The sequence below is a fragment of the Microplitis demolitor genome, chromosome 6, assembly GCF_026212275.2.
Source record: "Microplitis demolitor isolate Queensland-Clemson2020A chromosome 6, iyMicDemo2.1a, whole genome shotgun sequence".
NCBI lineage: Eukaryota > Metazoa > Arthropoda > Insecta > Hymenoptera > Braconidae > Microplitis > Microplitis demolitor.
The window spans coordinates 19,140,687-19,164,315 of record NC_068550.1 but is presented as its reverse complement, the minus strand read 5'-3'; the positions used below and the strand labels follow the sequence as shown (position 1 = coordinate 19,164,315).

The 23,629-nt window shown below is 27.5% G+C and overlaps 1 protein-coding gene across 8 annotated transcripts in view; it reads right to left on the bottom strand.

Annotated features, from left to right (window-relative positions):
* Positions 1 to 23,629, bottom strand: part of LOC103574240 (bromodomain adjacent to zinc finger domain protein 2B) — a 109,279-nt gene that overhangs the window by 26,200 nt on the left and 59,450 nt on the right. For 4 of the 8 annotated variants that reach the window (XM_014443529.2, XM_053739721.1, XM_014443526.2 and 1 more), the window contains 7 exons: positions 22,263 to 22,518; positions 21,927 to 22,185; positions 19,295 to 19,671; positions 16,536 to 16,850; positions 16,177 to 16,451; positions 13,474 to 13,555; positions 1,656 to 2,102 (listed from right to left, as the gene is read on the bottom strand). In XM_014443529.2, the coding sequence (XP_014299015.1) occupies positions 1,656 to 2,102; positions 13,474 to 13,555; positions 16,177 to 16,451; positions 16,536 to 16,850; positions 19,295 to 19,671; positions 21,927 to 22,185; positions 22,263 to 22,518 (2,011 nt within the window). The remainder of the gene's footprint in view (positions 1 to 1,655; positions 2,103 to 13,473; positions 13,556 to 16,176; positions 16,452 to 16,535; positions 16,851 to 19,294; positions 19,672 to 21,926; positions 22,186 to 22,262; positions 22,519 to 23,629) is intronic. The other 4 variants (XM_014443532.2, XM_014443531.2, XM_014443533.2 and 1 more) reach the window with 2 other exon arrangements.

The following is a 23,629-nucleotide window of genomic DNA, read 5'->3' as shown; positions in this document are numbered from 1 at the left end:
TAATGAACATTACTATGATACATAATAGGGTGTGTCAAAAAAATTGATTAAGGTTTTTTTTTCGAATAGCCGAGGAATTCTGTCAGAGGATGGCAAAACAAAGTTTCTGTAAATATATGAGTTCTTAATATTGATATTTAGAGGTCGCGAATCATAATTTTCTATTTTCCAATTAAATAAAATGGGGAAAAAAATTTTTTAAGCTTGGAATTTTATACCTCGGCGATGGCTCATTGTACAGATGAGCTCAGGACATATTTTTATAGGGAATTAAACGCTCTACAAAAAAAGTCTCTTATCATTTTTTGATAAATCCCATTATTCAAAAGTTATTTAAGCTTCTAGTCAAATTTATAGTAAATTTTGAGATTTTTTTACTTTTTCGGCGATCATCAGTCTTATCAAAAAATTTCATCAGAACTTTTTGTAGACAATTTTATTCCTTACAAATTTTTATGAATAAAATTTTCCGAAATTTCGCGTTGTTCACAAGTTATTTTCATTTCAATATCTAGCCCTTAAAAAATTAGAATTCTGATTGATTTTGAGAGCTTGACATTGAAATGAAAATAACTTGTGAACTATGCGGAATTTTGAAAAACTTTATTCGTAATAATTTGTAAGGAATAAAATTATCTACAAAAAGTTCTAATGGCATTTTTTGATGAGACTGATAGTTTCGCTGGAAAAGTAAAAAAATCTCAAAATATACTATAAATTTGACTTAAGGCTTAAATAACTTTTGAACAGTGGGATTTATCAAAAAATGATAAGAGACTTTTTTTTGTAGAGCGTTCAATTTCCTGCAAAAACATCCATTGTGCATAAAAATACGTTGATTAGTTTGTGAGCTAAAAAATTCTAAAAAAAAAAAATTTATTTCCCGTGTTATTTAAATGGAAAATAGAAAAATCGATTGAGGCAAACCTTAATATCACTATTAAGAGCCTGGATTTGTACCAAAATTTTTATTTTTAGTTATACTTTCAATTTTGGATACCATAAAAAAAAAATTTTTTTTTTTTTTGAAACACCCTATTACCTATAATAATAGTTACCATATATTACAATAACTATTACCGTGATTGATGGTATCGATTACTATGATAGAATAGTAAACATTATCATGGTATTATGCTAATGATTCCCGTATTATAAGGAATTTTTAAATACTACGGTAATGGTTACTATAATAGTATGGTAAAGATTACTATGACAGTAGTCATTACCATATTATAGTAATGATTCCCGTAGTATATTATGATAATTATTTCCATAATTCGTATGGACGCCATTCCCATAATATATTGTAATTATTACCATAAATTTCTCTCCATTTAATCTTATTATTATAAAGTAAAAAATCTACAATTAATAAAGGATTTCAACAAAACAAAGATATAATAGCTTACATATCTTCTTCATTGAAATCATTATTAAATACTACGTGACTAGTTTTCAGATCTAATACAAGCGTGGTGACTCTTAGGAGTTGTGTATAACGACGTAAGTCGTTAAAAAATCTACCTCTATAATTCAATTATACATATTTATAAAAAATATGACTATTAATGTTTAATATTTATAAATTTATTATTCTGTTTGGGATTTTGCTTGAATTGAGGGCAGATTTGAGCGTAAAACGTCATCCTTACCTCCAGCAGTTCCTGATTTAGCGTTTGGGTCTGTGCTTGCTGGTGCTGGATGCTGTCCTGATGCGGTATCATCATCGCAGGAGAGGTAGATACTGAGCTACATAATGATGTCGGTGTTATGGGACATGTTGATGGTATCAACGATGGGGAAGTAGTTATCGGTGATGTGGGCATGACCATCGATCCAATTGATAATGAGGATGACGGTATTATGATATTGCTCATTGCTGATTTTTTTCCAATGAGATCTGTTGTCTCTCCTTCTGATTGCAACATATCGCGATTTCTCCAGCTCTCTGCAATGCTCACACGGTTCTTCCATATTGTCGCGACTGTACTACTTGCCAGTCCCAATTCCCTGGCGACGTCACTCTTGCTTTTCCCGCGCTCTATTTCTTGAATAATCTTCATCTTCTGCTTGATTGTGAACGCTAACCTCTTCCGACCCTGTACGCATTTTTTTTTGTTTTTGTTCGTTTCTTTCCAATCGCTTTACATTATTTATTTTACCCCGCAATCAATATTCTTCAAGTTTTAGTTTTTTTACCAATAGTTGATTTATTTTATTTTTATATCATGTAATACTTCGATAATTTAATTATTTGCGGGGACTTTGTGAATATATATATTAAAACAAGTGTATTATATACTTCGACATTGAGATTGGAAATAAATTAATTTATTAATAAGTAAGATTGGTATTATATATATCTATGTATATTAAAAAATGAAGAGGATAAACCATTTTGTCTAATAAAATATGGACTCTATAAAAGCTCCCGGCATGTCTGGCAGAGAAGGGATATAAATATAAATATATACATATATGAGTATCAAGGTGACTCAAACAGAAAATTTTTTTTTATAATCTCTAAAAACAGCCGCAAGTATTCAGAAAAATTTTCTGGAAATGTCAGCGTGAAATCTCAATCCTACTAAGAGCTCGACGAATATTCATTTTTTCAAATAAATTACCCCATTATTGACAGGGACACTACTATTGACATATTGTTTTAATTTATTAATTTTTTAATTAACTGTATGAATAATCACGTTGCTCAATTCTTCTTATTAATTTTTTGATATTTTTAAATTGAAAAATACCTCAATTCTATTTCTGGGTATAAAATATTCGCTGTAAAAAAAATTTATTTTCCCGAGTAGACCACCATCGCTAGAATGTAATAAATTTCTTAACAATTTCGTTTAGAGTGATTGTATTTTTAGAAACGGATTTCTCTATACAGTTCTAATGTAAGTGTATTATTAAAAATTGTTTCAGGTTATTTATAGTCTAAAAAATCCCAGAGTCATTGATTTAGACTGATAAATCTTAATTATTATTTAAAAATAGCGGGTGTCAATATTCGGTACATAAAAATTCACGTGTGTCAACTAGCGACAGGCCACAAACTAAAATAACTTAACCACCTTAACATACATATCGATATATTTATGTTAACACGCTGTCTAGTAATTCCATAATAAACAAAACATTGAATAATGAATTGCCCAAGCAAGAATAGTGTCGTCGAATTTATAAAAAAATGAAACTGTGTCCTAGATAAATTTTTAATTGTAATTATCGTATTTTGTCGTTTTTACTTAAAATATTTATAATTAATTTGAACCTAATTGACGGTGGTCTTTAATCATTTTTTATAAACTGCTGCGTATGCGCATTAGACCTGTCAATTATAGGATCCATGGTATGTCAAGAGTTGGCTCTGATACTATTTTACCCTGCCAATAATACCTACATTCGACTTTTTGGTTTTAAATTAATATATTTTATATTTGATTTACTGCTATTTAGGTAAAGTAATTTAAATATACAAGTAAAGTCATCAATTAAAACTTCAAATGCAAAAAAAGTTGATTATATTAATTTAAAATACGATTAAAAAATTCAAACAATCACAGACATTTTTATAGTGTCAATAATGGGGGATTTTACCTTATCAAATATTTATAGTGTACAATAGAAATATGGACAATGTTTGTAAAGACATTTTACATGAATATATGTAACTCATGCCGAAGAATACGCCGCTAAGTAGCCTCATAACATTTTATATTTAAGTACAATCCTGTCTGATTGGATAAAAGTGTGATTTAATATATATTAAATCATTACTTTTTATATTAAGTCATGAAATTTTAGTAAAATGGGTGGAATACATCCTTACTCAGATTTGAGTCGATAACGAATCAATCACTTCCCTTTTTATGGCTTTGAATTTATTTACCTCTTAACGTGACCAAAATTTTTAGACTGCAAATGCGCATTCAACTAATCAGCACGCGCATGCGTAGATCAAGGCAACGTCAGCTGAAGTTTAGAGTCTTAGATATCTCTATTAATTGATACGACATAATACCAAAAACGAAGCTGAAGCTAGCGCCTGTAATAAGTAGCGGCCAGCAATTTTTTGCGCGGCCGCTACTTATTACGGCCGCTAGCTTCAGCTTCATCTTTGGTATTATGTCGTATTAATTAATAGAGATATCTAAGACTATAAACTTCAGCTGACGTTGCCTTGATCTACGCATGCGTGTGCTGATTAATTAGATGCGCATGTGCAGTCTAAAAATTTCGGTTGCGTTAATAAGGTAATTAAATTCAAAACCATAAAAAGGGAAGTGATTGATTTGTTATCGACTCAAATCTGAGTAAGGATGTACTCTGCCCATTTTACTAAAATTTCATTGCTTAATATAAATAGTGATTTAATATATATTAAATCACACTTTTTACCAATCAGACAAAATTGTATGTGAATATAAAACTTTATGAAACCACTTACCGGCGTATTCTTCGGCATGAGTTACATAAACTATCACAGGAAAGAGTGGGGTCAATTGAACCATTAAACTTAAAAACTCGAAAAAAATTGAAAAATGAGTCGTTCTCTTGGAATTGTATTTTAATACACTAAACCTTAGTCTGACCAAAATTTCGAACCAATATCATGATTTAATTTTTTAAAATTCAAATTTTTGTGTTTTTGGGCATCTGAACTTTGTTTTTCAGCTCTTGACAAATTGTTTAATAATTTTTTAATTTTCAAATGTAATCTTAAAATTTTTTTTGTAATACCTTCTCAAATATATTAGTCATAAATTTCTAACTTCTAATAAAATAGTTCTTGAATATTTTTTTTTAAACTAATTATTTCAATAAAATCCTATGGGGTCAATTGAACCAGTACTCTCGGGGACGGTTGAACCACACGAATCACACTGTGAGCATCAGACATGCGCGCGCATCTTGACAGAATGTGAAAACAAGCTAAACTAACCAAGAAAAAAAATTATTCTATTGACAGAAGTTTTAAAAGTGATTGTTATAACATATAATGTTATATAAAATAATAAATATTATTAGAAGTGTTGTAATTTTAGTTTTAAGCTGTAATGAATAGTAAGTTATCCATTAAAGTCATTCGTTTGTGGTTCTAATACTCTTGGTTCAATTGTTCCCGACTAGTGGTTCAATTGCCCCCTCACAGGGGACGATTGAACCATTTGATGCAGTTATATAATTTCGTATTTATTGAAAATTTTCATCATTTGTTAAGTTATGTGCTTATGAGAAATGATAGTCTATATAATAAATTATGATTTCGTAAAAAAAAAAGTTATCATTTTGCTTTTATTCATATAAAAATAAATGTTAAAGTATTTTTGGTTCAATTGACCCCACTTTCCCCTCTGCTTCTAGTGACATCGAGTATAATACCGATTCCACATGATGTATAGAATGCTATTATTTGAAAAAATAAATAAAAATTTCACACGTAATTTAAATTGGAAAATGAATATTCGTTGAGCTCTTAGTAGGATTGAGATTTTGCGCTAATTTTGAGATAATTTTTTTTTAGACTCAAGACTAACTTTTAACACTCGAAGTCTTACCAAAAAAAAAATACAAAAAAATGTTTTCATTTGAAGCACCCAATGTATATATTTGAATTTATTTATAATAGTTGAGTTTTTGAGTTTTTTCTACATATTAAAGCGAGATGCATTTTAGCAGTACGTTGCTGTCAAGTAACAACGCTATTTTCTGAATCTTATAGAGGTATAAGGTTTAAAATAAAATTAATACTATGAACATCCAAATAAAATAAAGGATCTAAAACATGCTGGGCTCTCCTGTCACTATCGCTAGCGTATCTCACTGTGTTTTGTGTTCTTAGATTCGCGTGCTTAGGTTTATTTACTTCTTTATTTTATATTTATTTATGAAAGACAACTAAAGATGGGTTCGATTCATTCGATATCTTTGATTATTCAAAAAGATGTTTGAATTTTAATAAAAAAAATTTTTTTTTTCTTATATATGCACACAAGAAATTGAAAAAAAAATATGTTTTGTACATATAAAGTTAGTTTTGAAAAAAATTAATGAATCTTAAATATTTCTTACAAGAAATATTATTATTTACAACTTCAAACTTTTTTTTTTGCGAACTTGCAAACAAAATAATTTAAAAAAATAAAGCAGCGATTTAGTATAAAGTGAACTTTATTTAGTGGTGATTATTGCATTGTTTCTAATGTGTTGTAAATGGAAAAATGCAATATATGTAGACATATATGTATTTATGGAGATACAGATATAAATATATACTTGTGAGTAGTTTTCAATGAAGTTTTTTCTAATTTTTGTGATTTCCATTCACAAATAAGTTCCAAATACATAAAATAATATGACGATATTCTGTCCCTGTTTATCAATTCTAGAAAATTTCTAGAATTAGAGATACTGTCTATAAATTTTTACCCCATTCGAATAGTAAATAGTACTAGAGCTATTTTTATTTTTCGAGTCTCTTATGAAAATTTGTTGGTTTACGGTGTTTTAAGAAATCTCTCCAAAAATCGACGGTAAAAAAATTTCCAAGAGGTCACGAATTTTAAAAATATCAAAAATGATCGAAATTTGAATTTTTTATTTCAAATTTTCTTCTTTCTCGTGGCAGCAATAGTTTATATTTGTGAAATTATGACTTCGCTGGAAATTTAAGCTCAAAATTTAAATATTTAAACTTCGCTCAAGAATTTTGAATGTTTCCGTGCTGTCTTTTGAACATTTTTGAGCGACCCTTGAATATTAATAATAAAGCTTTTTGATTTTTTCATCATCAATTGGCATGACAATCAATGAAAATATAACCCGAGAAATAAAAATAATAAATTTTTAACATACTTTTTTATTTTTTAAATCAATTTTTAGGTTTTTTCGCTTATTCAGAACTTAGCAAATTTTATTGTTTTAGATTGTCCTGTATATTTTTGGTTATGCAAAAGTTATATTTTAGTGAAATGACAATAATTGAGTTATAAAAAAATACAAAAACTAATTCAAAGTATTAGTCACATATTATCAGTTAATATTCAAAATTATTGAGCGCCGTTCAAATATTTAAATTTTGGGCTGAAATTTTCAGCATGGACATGATTTTACAAACATAAACGATTGCTGCCACGAGAAAGAAAAAATTTCGAAGTAAAAAATTCGAATTTCAATCATTTTTGATATTTTCAAAATTCGTGAGCGACCTCTTGAAAACTTTTTATCGTCGATTTTTGGAGAGACTTCTTAAAAAATCGTAAGCCAAAAAATTTTCATAAGAGACTCGAAAAAAATAATCGGTTTTTTTGGGCCACCCTATTGTGCGCACTAGAATAAAATTTTCATCTTCCGATTAAAAAATTTTCTATTTACTTTGTATGCCAAGTGTCTTTTTTTAAAAACTCCGGAACTCGGAGTGACGTTAATTCTAATTAACGCATTGTATTAATAATAATTGTCATGAAGTTAGTTTGTCTCATCAATAAATATTTTATTTTGCCTCAATATGTCATCTGTAGTTTTTAATGATACTCATTTTGAGATTTATGAATGTTTCTAGCGCTCATATGAGCATTAAAGGAAATTACTCTCGACCATACAACACTCGATATTTTAAAAATGAATATATATATATAATTGATAATTTAGAGATTAAATTGCTATTAAGTTTTAAACCCGTATATTTATCAAAAGATACTAGTATATACTATCGCGTTCATTCATGCTAATTCTTATTTTCAACGCAAGGAAATTAAATTACGTGAGTTATGGCATCATCAAATTAATTAGAATAAGCCCTTTGGCAGCCCGAAATTACGTCATTGAGTTATGTAAGTCCTTTCTGGGAATTTAATTCTACAGATAATGTCTGTGCCATCAGACGAAGCTAAAATGCTTCTTAACAATTAATGATATTGATTAGTAGAACAGGTTATTCATTAGCTTCGCGTTTGCACATTTCAAGCACCGTTGCTGAGTAAACACAGAGAATTTTATAGTAATTATCCAATAATTTTAGGTGACAGTGAGACAACACGATATTCTTGAGAATTATTTTGTTTGTTTTAGTAATTTTTTTTTTAAATTTTATTAAAATATACTCGAAAAGATAACTTTTTTTACTATATCGCATACTAATATTTTTGACTTTGCAATTGTTTTTTTATGAGCTTTTCAAACTCTAACAAGTTACGGTTTATGCTACAGTTCAAAAGTTTAAGAAACGAAAATCATTAATAAACAAGCGGTTTTTAAATTTTAATTCCCGATTATGTTCAATAAACTACATGTGTTGAGGCAGAAATCAATGTAAGTGATCGAAATCAAGATTTGAATGAGTTTTGGCTTAGGTCGGAGCAATAATATTTAAAATATCCGAGAAAATGATTAAAAACTGTGTTTTTTCGATTTTCTCGTTGACAATATGGTTTGGACTAAAGAACAAGTTTGATGGCATTATATGATGATCAAAAGAGACCATAATGAGGAAAAGTTTGTAAGATTTTAGACACATTTTAGTACAGTACATTTTTATTTATATGGAAAAAATAACATAGAATGTTATTTTTTTAACTTTTCAACGCTGATATCTTTTGAACTAATTCACCGATTTTGACGTTTGAGGCGGAAATAGGCGCGTTCTATTGAATTCTAGAGCTGATTAGAATTTGAAAGCGATTGATTCAGCCGTGTCGAAGATATTTGAAAAAAACCGTTTTTTACCATTTTTTGTCCAACGATATCTCTCGAACAAATTAACCAATTGAGATGGTTAAGGCGGTATTCGACGCGTTTTATTGAGTTTTAGAGCTGATTAGATTTTAAAGTCGATTGTTCGATTCGTTTCTGAAAAATCAATAAAAAACTAAAAAAAAAATTTTTTTTTTTCGTAATTCGCATATATTTTCGAGTCTAGTGGATCAAATGATCTGAAATTTCCAGGAAAGTTGATGGCCAACAAGCTCTTTCACTCGCCGCCTTAAACATCCAAATCGATTCATTAGTTAAAAAGTTATAGACCATTCACACACACACACACACACACACACACACACACACACACACACACACACACACACACACACACACACACACACACACACACACACACACACACACACACACACACACACACACACACACACACACACACACACACACACGCGCGCGCGGACATCATTCTGAAAATAGTTAGAATAGCTTCCTAGGACCTTAAAACGTTGACATCTGATGAAAACTCGATTTTTGAAAATCGGGGTGAAAACAATAAGTTCCCGAAATTTTTGAAAATCATCGATTTTTAAAGTGGGAAGTTAATAATTTAAATAGTTCCTTTAAATAAGTACATTAAAATTATAATCGCTTAGTCTTATGAATTGTTAAATCATAAGTAAATTTACGTTGAAGTACAAATCAAAAAGCATCCAAAAAATTTTATTATTTGATTTACTACACGGAGAAAAAAATATAGTAATTTTTACTAAAAAATATGAGAATAAGTAGTAAATTTGGATAGTGATCTTCAAACGCTTATGATTTATATGAAAAATTAATAAACAGATAAGCATATTTTACAAGTTGTTTAGTATTTTCTCATATACTGGCTATGAAAAATCTCCTATGTTGCATATTAATTTTCAGTTATATTTAGTCAATTTTACTATTCCGTTTAGTAAATTTTACTATCCCGTTCAGTAAATTTTACTATATTAAAATGGAAAAAAATAAAATAAAATTTTTATTAGCTTTTAACTTTTTATGATTATTATGGTTATTTACGTGATCTGTATTGGTGTTGGTGTCGATTTTTGTTTTTTAAAAAATCACTTGGTTTGAACCGAGATTCGAACCCTGATCTCCCGCGCGCGAGTCCTTTCCTATTTCTGACGGCCCGATGTCTCTTTTAGACAAAAGTTTCAGAACTTGTAATACATATTTGTATATGCTATCCCCACCAACTTTTAATTTTATCTATACATAGTAAAATTTACTATACAGATAGTAAAACAATATAATCGTGTTAGCAAAAAATACATTGCATAGTAATTTTTAATATTTTGGGTAATAACAAATCCTGTATTGTATTAGAAAATTAACTTTCTTAAATTTGTATTTATTAACAGTACTCACAGTAAAATTTACTATACAAATAGTAAAAAATATGATCGTCTTAACAAGAAATACATTACGCATAGTAATTTTGAATATCTTATTATGTAATTATTACTAACTAGTATATTTTACTAAACGTTTAGTAATAATTACAATACAGAATGTACTTTTCATATCTGTTAGTAAATTTTACTATAAGATTGTAATTTTTACTATACTCTTTTCTCCGTGTATAAGAAATCTGTTGTAGAATGAAACTTTTACTAAGACGGCTATAGAACTTTTTCTAATCCAGATTATGAAAATTGTCTCCTTGTCTATAATAGTAAATTTTTTTTCCAATGATATCCCTGAATACAAACTCCGATTGAATTTGACAGGAATCGGATATCTATTAGATTTAATCGGAAACAAAAATTCAGTCAGAATTGTTCGGAATTGATCCAGGAATCCAATTGAAATTTAATCGGAGTTAACCAGGAAATAATACATTTATTTTTCAATCGGATTCGATCTAATCAGGTTGGAGTTTTTGAATCAGATTCAATTGGAAAATAATCATTTTTTTTCCGATTGACTTCTGATTTCTGATAAACTTTGCATCAAATTCAATCTTAACTTTCCGATAAAATCCGATTAAAATTTTCCAATAAAATTCAATCGAAGTTTTCAATCACGAATATATTTACATATATCTTAAATGTTAACTTAACTACATTTTTTTATTTTTAAATTAAAATTAACCATGTTAATTTTATCGAAACATTCGAATACTTTTTTAGAAATAACGTCGCAGAATTCGCATCAAAGTCCGCGATGGCTTTCCTAAAATAACTTGGAAACTAAAAGTGCGATTAATTAAAAATTTTAATCAGAACTAAATCTCAATAAATATTTTTAATTGCCATCAAACTCATTCCAATTAATAAATATTTGTGATCCTGAAGTCAAGAAACAAACACCGAATCAATAAAAAAAAAATAATGCACGTGTACAGAATATAAAAAACTATGGGTGCATTTTTTTGAATAATTTTTTTTTGTTATTAATCAGTATCATAAATAATTAAGAGATCCGTGGAATATAAATAAAAAATAATTCAAATTTTTTACCGCGAATAATGTTCAAATATGGCGGGAAATCACGTCATGTATTTAGATCTGCTTTGAAAATGGAAATCATAAAAATTAAAACATTATTCCAACAAGCGTTACCTTAATATATAAATATATTTATATATATAAGCAGAAAGGTGATATTTTTTTAAACCTCACGTCAATTTATAACTGTTTTATTGTATCTATTAGATTTTGATTTTTCTCCACATACTAAATAATATAAATAATTAGAAGGCACTAATGAGACCTTCAGTTTTTTCTTTAAAAAAAACTTGGTTTTTTTTGAGAATGAAAAATATTTAATTTATTTAATACAGGATTACGATACACGTATTTTGTAAATAATTAAATTAATAAATAATCTTTAATTATTGTTTTTTAAAATAATTTATATTTTTGTGAAAAATTTTATATATTTGGAAAATTTTTTTCCATATTTTTAAGATAAGACTGAAAGATGCATCAAGAAATATTTATATTTAGAAAGTAAGTACGGTTGGTAAATATTATTTTACACAGTTGAAAATTTTGTATTAAATTAAACACAAACAATTAGTAATTTGGACATTTTTTGTGTAAACTTAACACACGGAGTGTTAGTATTAATTTAAAGGGTATGTTAAATTATTTTTTTTTTTTTTTTTTGGGTTGAAATTTTCTAGAACATGTTGAAGGATAACACAAATATTGTGTTAATTGGATATATATGTATAATAGAGTGGCCCAAAAAAACCGACTATTTTTTTCGAGTCTCTTATGAAAATTTTTTGGCTGACGATGTTTTAAGAAGTTTCTCCAAAAATCGACGATAAAAAAATTTCAAGAGGTCGCTCACGAATTTGGAAAATATCAAAAATGATTGAAATTCGAATTTTTTACTTCGAAATTTTTACTTTCTCGTGGCAGTAATAGTTTATGTAAAATCATGTCCATGCTGAAAATTTCAGCCCAAAATTTAAATATTTGAACGGCGCTCAATAATTTTGAATATTAACTGATAATATGTGACTAATACTTTGAATTAGTTTTTGTATTTTTTTATAACTCAATTATTGTCATTTCACTAAAATATAACTTTTGCATAACCAAAAATATACAGGACAATCTAAAACAATAAAATTTGCTAAGTTCTGAATAAGCGAAAAAACCTAAAAATTGATTTAAAAAATAAAAAAGTATGTTAAAAATTTATTATTTTTATTTCTCGGGTTATATTTTCATTGATTGTCATGCCAATTGATGATGAAAAAATCAAGAAGCTTTATTATTAATATTCAAGGGTCGCTCAAAAATGTTCAAAAGACAGCACGGAACCATTCAAAATTCTTGAGCGAGGTTTAAATATTTAAATTTTGAGCTTAAATTTCCAGCGAAGTCATGATTTCACAAATATAAACTATTGCTGCCACGAGAAAGAAGAAAATTTGAAATCAAAAATTCAAATTTCGATCATTTTTGATATTTTTAAAATTCGTGACCTCTTGGAAATTTTTTACCGTCGATTTTTGGAGAGACTTCTTAAAACACCATAAACCAACAAATTTTCATAAGAGACTCGAAGAAAAAATAGTCGGTTTTTTTGGGCCACCCTGATGTATAATTACTTTAGATTAATTTTCTTCAATATAAAAAATATATTAAAATTTTTTTTCCAATATTTTATTTCTGACTTATGAGTATAATTTTACTGTATGAGTATAATATATAAAACTATCCAAAATTATATATGGCCAAAACTTTTATATAATTTTATATAAACATTTGAACATAATCATATAAAATGCTTTTTTTTGGGTTTGTTGATTTTACAACTATTTTATCTTGCAATACAAAACATTACACTCCACTGTGTTAAATAATTAACACATAAAATATAACCACTTACTTTTCATACATGAATACACAAAATTTCCAACTGTGTACATATTTACTTAAAAATTTCAACTTTGTTTATAGAAATAGAAAAAAAATATCAATTTTTTTTAGCTATATTTTTAATGTATGTGTATATAAATAGGTGTTGTGTAAAACAAAGAGTTAACATGCGACACACATGACAGGTAAAAAAATACCAAAAAACACAGGTACTCTAAGTAGAAAAGAATGATTGGTTACAAATATAACAAAACTAGATTTAAGTCGAACACACGTTTTTTTAAAACTATTTCTCGACTAAATTTGAGAAAATAAAAAAAGAACTTTAATATTTCAAGTCGCTTTTACTCACCTCCAATAATTGTTGATTTCTAATCTCACGCTCTCTTCTTACGGCTTCTTGTCTCTCTGATTTTTCTTGTTCTTTAAGTAATCTACATGTTGACAGAATGACAATTATTACAAGCCGATTATAAACTTAAGAAAAAAAAAATGAAGAAAAAAATTTAAAAAATCCAAAATCGCACACCTCAAACACTCATGTAATAATCCGGGTAATTAATTAAAGTGGCCTAAATGAAATGATTTAAAAATTCTCAGATTTCCCAATTTTCCAGTAAAAGTTCTTAACATTTTTCTCTGATTCAGAAATTGTATTCGTATCATTGAGATAAGGTAAAAGCCCCTATTATTGACACTATAAGAATGTCTGTGATTGTTTGAATTTCTTAATCGTATTTAAAATTAATATAATCAACTTTTTTGCATTGGACTTTTTAATTGATGACTCTACTTGTATATTTAAATTACTTTACCTAAATAGCAATAAATCAAATAAGAAATATATTAATTTAAAACCAACAAGTCGAGTGTAGGTATTATTGGCGGGGTAAAATAGTATCAGAGCCAACTCTTGACATACCATGGATCCTATTATTGACAGGTCTAATGCGCATACGCAGCAGTTTATAAAAAAAGATTAAAGACCACCGTCATTTAGGTTCAAATTAATTATAAATATTTTAAGTAAAAAGGACAAAATACGATAATTACAATTAAAAATTTATCTAGGACACAGTTTTGTTTTTTTATAAATTCGACGACACTATTCTTGCTTCGGCAATTTTTTATTCAATGTTTTGTTTATTATGGAATTACTAGACAGCGTGTTAACATTTGTATTTGTGACCTGTCGCTAGTTGACACACGTGAATTTTTATGTACCGACTATTGACACCCGATATTTTTAAATGATAATTAAGATTTATCAGTCTAAATCAATGGTTCTGGGTTTATTTAGACTATAAATAACCTAAAACAATTTTTAATAATACACTTACATTAGAACTGTATAGAGGAATCCGTTTCTAAAAATACGATCACTCTATACGAAATTATTAAGAAATTCAAAACATTCTAGCGATGGTGGTCTACTCGGGAAAATAAATTTTTTTTACAGCGAATAATTTATTCCCGGAAATAAAATTGAACTATTTTTCCATTTAAAACTATCAAAAAATTGATAAGGAGAATTGAGTAATGTGATTATTCATACAGTTAATAAAAAAATTAATAAATTAAAATAATATGTCAATAGTAGTATTCCTGTCAATAATAGGGGCTTTTACCTTAATTTATGTGATTTTAAAAAAATATCCACGTATCGAAAATCACCCGAAGTTCAAAATTTAAGATTCTAATCTAGTTAAGACTTTTTACCTCAAATCTAAGAATGACTCTTAATATTTTGATATTATTTACTGCTAATAAATAAATTTATCTGTAAAAACATTTTTCAATGTCAATCCATCTATGAAATACAACGAATTTTTAGATTTCACATATTCATTTATTAATAATACCTATTATTAATTCATTTAGTATATTAATAAACACGTATTAAATACTAATAAAATTTGAAACGGGATTTTAATAAAATTTTTATTTGTATTTAGTAAGTGTTTTATTTGTGCATTACCATAATAAGGTAAAAGCCTCTATACCCGCTCACTTTTCATGGGTGTGAGATTGAATCACTCAATGTAAATTAATGAATAAAATAAAAAACCATATTTCTTTTTTATAGTTTTAAATATTAGAATAAAATTTAAGTTTGAGGAATAATGTTGATAATTAATTATTATTAATTTTTTAAATAAGGTCCTTGAGTGTACCCATAGTCGCTCACTAAAAGTTGCGATGTACCATTACTTGATTAACACATGGCCCTATAATCGCTCAAAGACAATATCAATTAAACTATGATAAGTTTACTGATTTGGACAAATAATTTATAAATTACACTACTTTATTCATTGATAATATAAAATTTCATGAATTTTAAAAATGTATTTAATAAGATATAGTTATAACAATTCTTGAAAAATTTGACGTAGCCTCAATTTAATCTAACGAATGAACGTTAAAATAAAAAATGCCCGGCTAAGCGCGATTTTGAAAACAGTCATTCAATTTAAATTCATAATCTATTATAAAATAATTTGATACATGATATTTTAATATATTAAGATTCACAAATACTTATTTATCAATAATAATATTTTTAGTTGTATTTTTTTTATAGAACTTATAAAAAAAAGCCTTAAACAGTCAAAGTGAGCGACTAATGGTACTGAACGGATATAAGGGCTTTTACCTTATGTGCTTTACTAAATACAAATAAATTGTATTACTATGTAATAAAAATGTCTCCCGGTGTAGATGTCCCATTGAATCTGATTAAAAAAATTCTATCGGATTTAATCGGAAAATAAATTTCTTATTTCCTGATGAAATCTAATGCAATCTGATAGAAAAATTTCGATCGGATACTTGGAACGATCTCGAGCAATTCTCATTGAATATTTGTTTCCGGTTGGATCTAATAGAAGCCCGATTAAGTTTCAATTATATTTAATCGGATTTAATCGGAGTTCTGAATCAGAAAAAGTGTCCGATTGAGTTTCAATTAGATTCAATCGGAGTTTATAATCAGAGATTCGCTTCGCGTTTGAGGTGTGCAAAAATAAACAATAAAAGTAAAAATTCCCATTACCTCGCTTGCTCTTTATGTCGCTGCGCTTCTTCTTTAGCGAGTTTTTTTGCGTAGGCAAGTTTGTCTCGTTCATATTGATTATTAATTCGTAAATCTCTAAAACCACCAGCAGCTTTAAGTTCATCTAACCTTCGTGCAACTTCTTGCGCTCCTAATCTCACAAATTCAGCTTCAGCTAACCCCATCGTTGGCTGCAAAAATTCACCAACAAGAGGACGAGATGAAAATGAAAAATTTCCCGGCGTTATTTCAATTGAATTTTGTAGCTCGAGAAACTAAAAAAGAATAAAGAAATATTAAAATAAACTAAGGATTTATAATCGACAAATAAATTTGTTTTGATATTTATGTATAATTACTTTATTCAAATCAGTACTGTTTCTAAATGTTTTACCACATGGACTGTAGTATAAAACGTCACCCTTAATAATTCCTGTTTTTCCTAAACCTTTGATGATTGTTTCCCTCTTCCACCCGCGTTCTAATGGAACCTGCAGATCTTTATCACTGGGATTCAATTTTCGTCTTTTGGCGCTAGATGTACCATCGGGATTGTCGTCATCCGTGTCAGTCAGTACATCTGTGTTACTTCCGCTTTCACTGGTAACATCCATGTTACTTTCTTCACCTGACACCTCCAGTAATTTGTTTTTCATTTTTTCCTGCAACGAACGCTACATTGGAAATAATTTTTAAAATTTTAAATCATAAAAACTTAAATAATGTAACTTTAAATTTTCCCAATCGATCAAACGGTGCCTCGAAGTGAAAATTAAATAAAACAATTATAATTAAAGCTTTAATTTTTTCATATAAAAATATATTTAAAACAAAGAAACAAATGAATTTAGTATTTGAATGCCTACATAGTAATAGATATTGTGTATCTGTGTTAAATTTTTTATCTTAAATTTACACATATTCAACACTTGATAAGTGTTAATTTATATAGACATCAAAATTATTAATATTTATCAAGTGTTACTTTAAAGTTAATGCAAAGTTTAAACAGTAAAAAATAGTGAATCTGTGTTAAATTATTAATGTTAAATTTAGACACAGTTAACACTTAAGAAGTGTTAATTTATATAGAGATCGAGATTATAATAATTTTTTAAGTGTTATTTTCAGAGTTAACAAAAAATTTACACAGTAAAAAATATTGTTCATGTGTTAAATTTTTTATGTTAAATTTTCACATAATTAACACTTAAGAAGTGTTAATTTATATAGAGATCGAGATTATTATAATTTTTTAAGTGTTCTTTTCAGAGTTAACAAAAAATTTACACAGTAAAAAATATTGTGTATGTGTGTTAAATTTTTTATGTTAAATTTGCACATAATTAACACTTGAGAAGTGTTACTTTGTACAAAGATCAAAATTATCAAGATTTATTAAGTGTTATTTTTAAAGTTAACACGATTTATTCAGTTTAAAATATTGTGTAGTTGTGTTAAATTTTTCGTATGGATTATTTTGCGTTAAATTAACACAGTTTAATGTGTTGCGTAAAATTATTTCTTCGCTAAATAAAAATATTTTTTTGTTTTTATGAAAGCAATTAACTGACTTACTACTTACAACTGATATGAAATATTATGTGATTTTTTTTTAATCTAGACTCTAATGAAATAATTTTTTTCTATAAAAAGATAGTTCAATGTTAAACAATAATTGTTATCACTTTTGATAACTTCAAAACAAAATATAAATTATATTTAATTAATCTCTATGGTACGAAAATAAAATGTAAGAGTCAACTTTTTTTTTGTGTTGCTATTGATACTTAAAAAGGGATGAATTTACTTCTCGTATTACCCTAATTTTTTGCTAAAATTTTAACACAAATTTAGTATCGAAATTCAATACAAATAGTTTGTGTTAAAGAAATATTATACACAAATTTTTGAATCGTTTTATCTTTTTTTATTTGTGTGAAAAAAAATAACAAAAAAAATTAAAAGTAACGCAAAAAATTGTTAATATTCTCTGTTAATAATTCTAAAAATTTTACACATTCAAATGTTATCTGCAACACATGTAAAGTGTTGATTAAACACTTTTATTTGTGTGATTTTGATACTTATCAAAATTTGTGTATATATAAACTTAACAAACGACTATGGTAAATTTAACACATTCTTAGTGTTACTTTAATGAATTAACACGCGCTCTATGTTAAAGTTAAATTTAAAAAGTGTTAACACTTGTTTGGACAGTAACACTGAGTAAATGTTCCTTCTGTTTCAATTAACATGTTTTTGTGTTAAAAATGAACTGATCGAACAACACAAAAGCAGTATGTTAAATTAACACACAAAAATGTTAAATATTTAACATAAAATTTTTAACACAGACTTTTTTCTTTATCCAAGTACGGAAAATTTTTGACTGTATACACATTCCAGCTTTTAGTTAATGAAAATTTTGATTTATTGATAGTAAAAATTTTCATGTTCAATTGACTTTTATAAAGTTTCGATTTCACTTTCATTTTTCTAATAATTTTTCCGTAACTATCGATTGACGTTTCATCATAAATTTTGTGTTAATTTTAAAATAACACTTGATAAATTATAATTATTTAAATTTTTGTACTAGATAATACTTTCAAAGTGTTAAATAGTAGATCGATTTAAAATTTTCGTGTAAGCTACTTGTGTCAAGCTCTTAAAATCACTCAGAAATCAATCTTAATTTTGGAATTGCATTGAAAATATTGGTCGGGTAGAAAAATTGTCTAAACAAAAGTTGTAGGAAATTTAATTTTCTAAACAAAATGTCTCTTACAATTTTTTCAGAAAACTGATAGGAAAGCCGTAATCTCAAAATTGAGATTTTTATAATTATCAAAAATTTGAATCGTTCATTATGAATGTTAATTTTGGAATTGTGTTGAAAATATTGCTCGTATAAAAAAATCATACAAGACATTTTTGTTCGAAAATTAAATTTCCTACAACTTTTGTTTAAAAACTTTCTTTATAAGACCAATATTTTCACCGTAATGTAAAAAATTCTAACCATTCATTAAAAATAAAGGCAAAAATCTTGTCCCTAATTATGAGCATAGAAAGTGAAAGTAAAAGTAAATGAAAACGAAACGATTCTTACTTGATTTTTGTCATCACATTGTAAAGTAGCAGTCGCATGAAGTTGAGCCGCAAGAATATTGGATCTTAATAGCGATACTTGATGTGAAATTGGAATGTTTGGGTCGAATGCTGGCGTTGGCTTGATACCAAGTGCTCGACTTTGCGCTAGTAAAGATGCAACTGTATTTTTTTTCGGTTTAGAAACACCACGTCCTAAATTTCTTGGTCTACCATCTTTATGATGGATTGTGCTTTCACTTTCTTCACTTCCGCTACTTGGACGTTGTGGCGAATCAGCTGCATTAAAAATTTGTGCCAATGATGGGCTTGATGAGGCCGAGACGGATCCTGAATTTTGAGGTACTCGCCGCGGTTTCGGCCCGGGCTTTCTTCGGGCTAAAAAATTTATTAGATTGTTTTTATTAGCAGCAAAAAATAAATTTATTATAATTTTTAATTTCCTCAGTATGTGAATTTAAAGTGACACCTAGTAGCCACAAGAACTCTGATTAAATCCGATTGAAACTTAATCGGATTCAATTTGAAATAAACATTCAAACAGAATTAATTGGCTCTGATAAAAAACTCCAATTCAATCTGATTGAAAAATCTAGAGGAAATCTGAGGAAATATATCCGAAAACACCATGTGAGAACCCATGTAGGGTTGCGAATAGCGCATTAAATTTAGAATTGCATTAATGCTTCAATCAATTTTTTTTTATATTTCATAATCCAAAAACAACAAATTGAAAATTATTTTTTAATTTTTAATCCTACATTTTTTAATTAAAAATTAAATTTCAAATTCTTAATTTGTAAAGTAGCGTTAGAATGTAATGGCTTAGTTTTTAAATCTAGGTTTTAAAATAAAACATTAAATAAACAATTTCAATTCGGAAAACCAGATTCGAAAATTTATTTCTAATCTCAAATTTCATATTTGGATTAGAAATCAAGCCGTGATGTTGAAGGAACAGGTACATTTTTTGAAAACTATATTTTAAAAATGTTTGTAATAAATGTATATAAAACGTAGAGTGTGTGGTAGGTAGATGTGCATATCATTGCTTTTATCACTAGTTTTTTTAGGGACTGAATTTTCTACGTGAAAAATTTATAAATAAATTAAAATACCCGAGGAAAAATTTTTTTATTTAACTTTTTATGTAATTTTTATAAAATTTATGGAATTCTATAAATCTTTATAAAGTTTCATGAATTTTTTTGAAAAATTTAATAAACTTTTCATCGAATTCTATAAAATTTTTAGAAATTGTATTGAATTGGTTAAGATTCTGTTACATAAAATCGAAAAAGTTCTATAAAATGTTGTGGAATCCAGGGTTGCAAATAGCGCATTAAATTTGTAATTGCATTAGTGCTTCAATTAAATATTTTTTAATATTTCATAATTCAAAAACAACAAATTAAAAATGATTTTTTAATTCTTAATTCTATATCTTAGAATTAAAAATAATTTTTTAATTTTTAATCCTACATTTTTCAATTAAAAATTAAATTTCAAATTCTTAATTCGTAAAGTAGCGTTAGAATTTCATGGCTTAGTTTTTAAATCTACGTTTTAAAATAAAACATTAAATGAACAATTTCAATTCGGAAAACCAGATTCGAAAATTTATTTCTAATCTCAAATTCCATATTTAATAATTGAAAAGTAAATCAAAAATTTTAATTAACCATAGCTAATGGGGATTAAAAAATTACATTCCGTTTTTTAATTTTCAATTATCATATCAAATATTAAATAAAAAGTTTTAAATTCCGTACATTGGATTAGTGTTGTTTTAGTTTTAAATTCTCTGTTTACCCTGAAAATTATTCAAAAAATTTAATTCTCAAATGTCTCAACTATGAATGATCTTTTTATTTCGAATTCTATTATATCTGACGATCAAGAGTAAGTTTAAAAATATTTAAACTTGAAGGTCAAGTAAAACAGTATTCTTTCCTGTTATAAGTGCCGTCAAATTTTTTGTCTTGATTACTTATCTGATTGCGTACCGTATCTAAATTAAAAAGTAATTTCCAATTTTTGATCCCACGTGTTTGAATTAACAAGTAATTTTTTAATTTTTAATCCCACGTTTCTGAATTAGAATTTGAGAAATTTTAAACCCACGTGTTAATTTAAAAACTAATTTTTAAATTTTTAATTTGACTTGTCTGATTAAAAATGAGTTTTTCGATTTTGAATCCCACGTGTGTACATTTAAATTAATTTTTTAATTTTGAATTTCTCGTTCCGAATTAAATATCAATTTTAAAATTTTGAATCCCACGTCTCTGGATTAAAATTAATTTTTAAATTTTTTAATTCAAGTTGTTGAATTAAAAATTAATCAGGTAATTTTAATCGATATAATGACAATTAAGGATTAAAAATTTAATTTTTAATTGCAAATATTCTCATTAAAGAATTCGCAACCCTGAACCCATGTAGGAATTTAAGCTGGAACCCTTATCGATGTTATTAACAGGGATGATAAAGATTCTCGCTCTGGGAAAACTAACTACTTTTCTTTTTCCGTGACAGTATCAAATAATTATTGAAGAAGTTTTGGGGATGGCCTGCAGGGTCAAGCAGTTTTTAGAATTTTTGTTTAATAAAATTAAAAAAAAAATACTTACACGTACGGTCAGATGCCAGCAATGACTGACTGAGATTACTCAACTGACTAAGAGATTGATTGCCTGATATCAGCGGACTGCTACTCGTAGATGCTGGTTTTAGAGAAAGATTCAAAGGAGCATCAGTGTCATTTGAATTGTTCATGTTGCTGGTAGTGTACAAAGGCGGCGCAGGTAAAACTGATCCATTCGTCGAATGTACTGGCAGTTTAATAACTTCGACACGATCTACAGGCTCTCGATATTCATTCGATTCATTCTGTAGAGATGAAAATTTTTTTATTTTAGATTCATTTTTCCTTTTGATATTAAAATGCAAATAACAAAAATGAATACCCCTGATGAACGATTAAATTTTCGAGGCTCCATTATTAGGGATGAGGTTGTGTTGGTCTGCTGAGAACCAATCGCTTGCACTGACGGAGGGTGAACGCTGACACTTGGGGTATCAAGAGATATAGTTTTCTTTCGACCGCGATTCGTTGTTCCGGGAATTTTCGGCCCTACTATACTCGATGTATATTTTATTATTTCTGTGTCTGGAGGTAATCTAACTCCACCCAATATACTATTGGGATCACTGAAATCCGAGCTAAAATCATAACGTCATTAGTATAAAATATAATTAATATTTAAAATTATTTTCTTAAATTATGTTACCTTCCTTCCTTTGGAGGCGAATTACTGGTTGCCATTTAAAAATAATATTACTATAGTACGTTATTTTTATGTAATATTCTTTAAAGACAATTTAATCCTTTGAAGCATACTTTTACTTCACATAAATTTCAGTATTCATTAAGAGCCGAGTTCACGTTTATGAAATTTGTTTTTAGAGTGAAAAAGATCGACGTATTCTTAATTATTTAATTCACACGGAAAAAATGATGCTTAATATTTTAATAGTATATTGTGTGACAAGGGATGAAACAAGACGATTTCAGACTAAGGTGAGGTTGGCTGACATCACCCGCAGTCTGAAATCGTGTTTTATCCTGAGTCACACATTATATTTTTCATGATATCCTGTATCGGAACTTGAAGATTCAGTGTCAGCAGCTAGTAAGAAACAAGTTAATTTCAAGCCCATGATAAGGAGAACTGTTAGAGAATGAGAAATTTGTGATTTACAGTCACTTATTAGATAGTAAATAATACAAAAATATTATTTGCACTTATTTCTTAGTAATTTTATTTGGGTAATTAAAACTGTCACTTAAAAAATGAAATGAGTAAACTGAAGTGACAAGTAAACAAATGAGAGTAGTAAGGCTGCAAATGAACATTAAATATATTTAACACAAGGCAGAAACAATTGTGTTTCTTTCCAAGGGAAGAAACACAATTGTTTCTGCCCGCTGTGAAGGGATTTGTGAATTACGAATTTGCTAGCAGTTGTGCAGAATCGGCTTGAAATTAGCTTGTTTCGACGACCTGTAGAGACTCTGAAACTTCAAGTTTCGATTCTGGTATCATGAAAAAGTTTGTAGTTTATTTTCGACTTAAAATTAGTCTATTTGATACTAATATCAAACCAGGATCATTATGTATATTACAGAATGGCTATTATTTATTTTAAAATGTCGTACGACCATTTTCCTTCGAGTTACAACCTGTTGAAAATTACTAAAAAATTTGAAATTTTTTTAGCATCCCTTAATTTTTGTAACCAGTGTATTTTGAATTTATTTTAATCATTACAT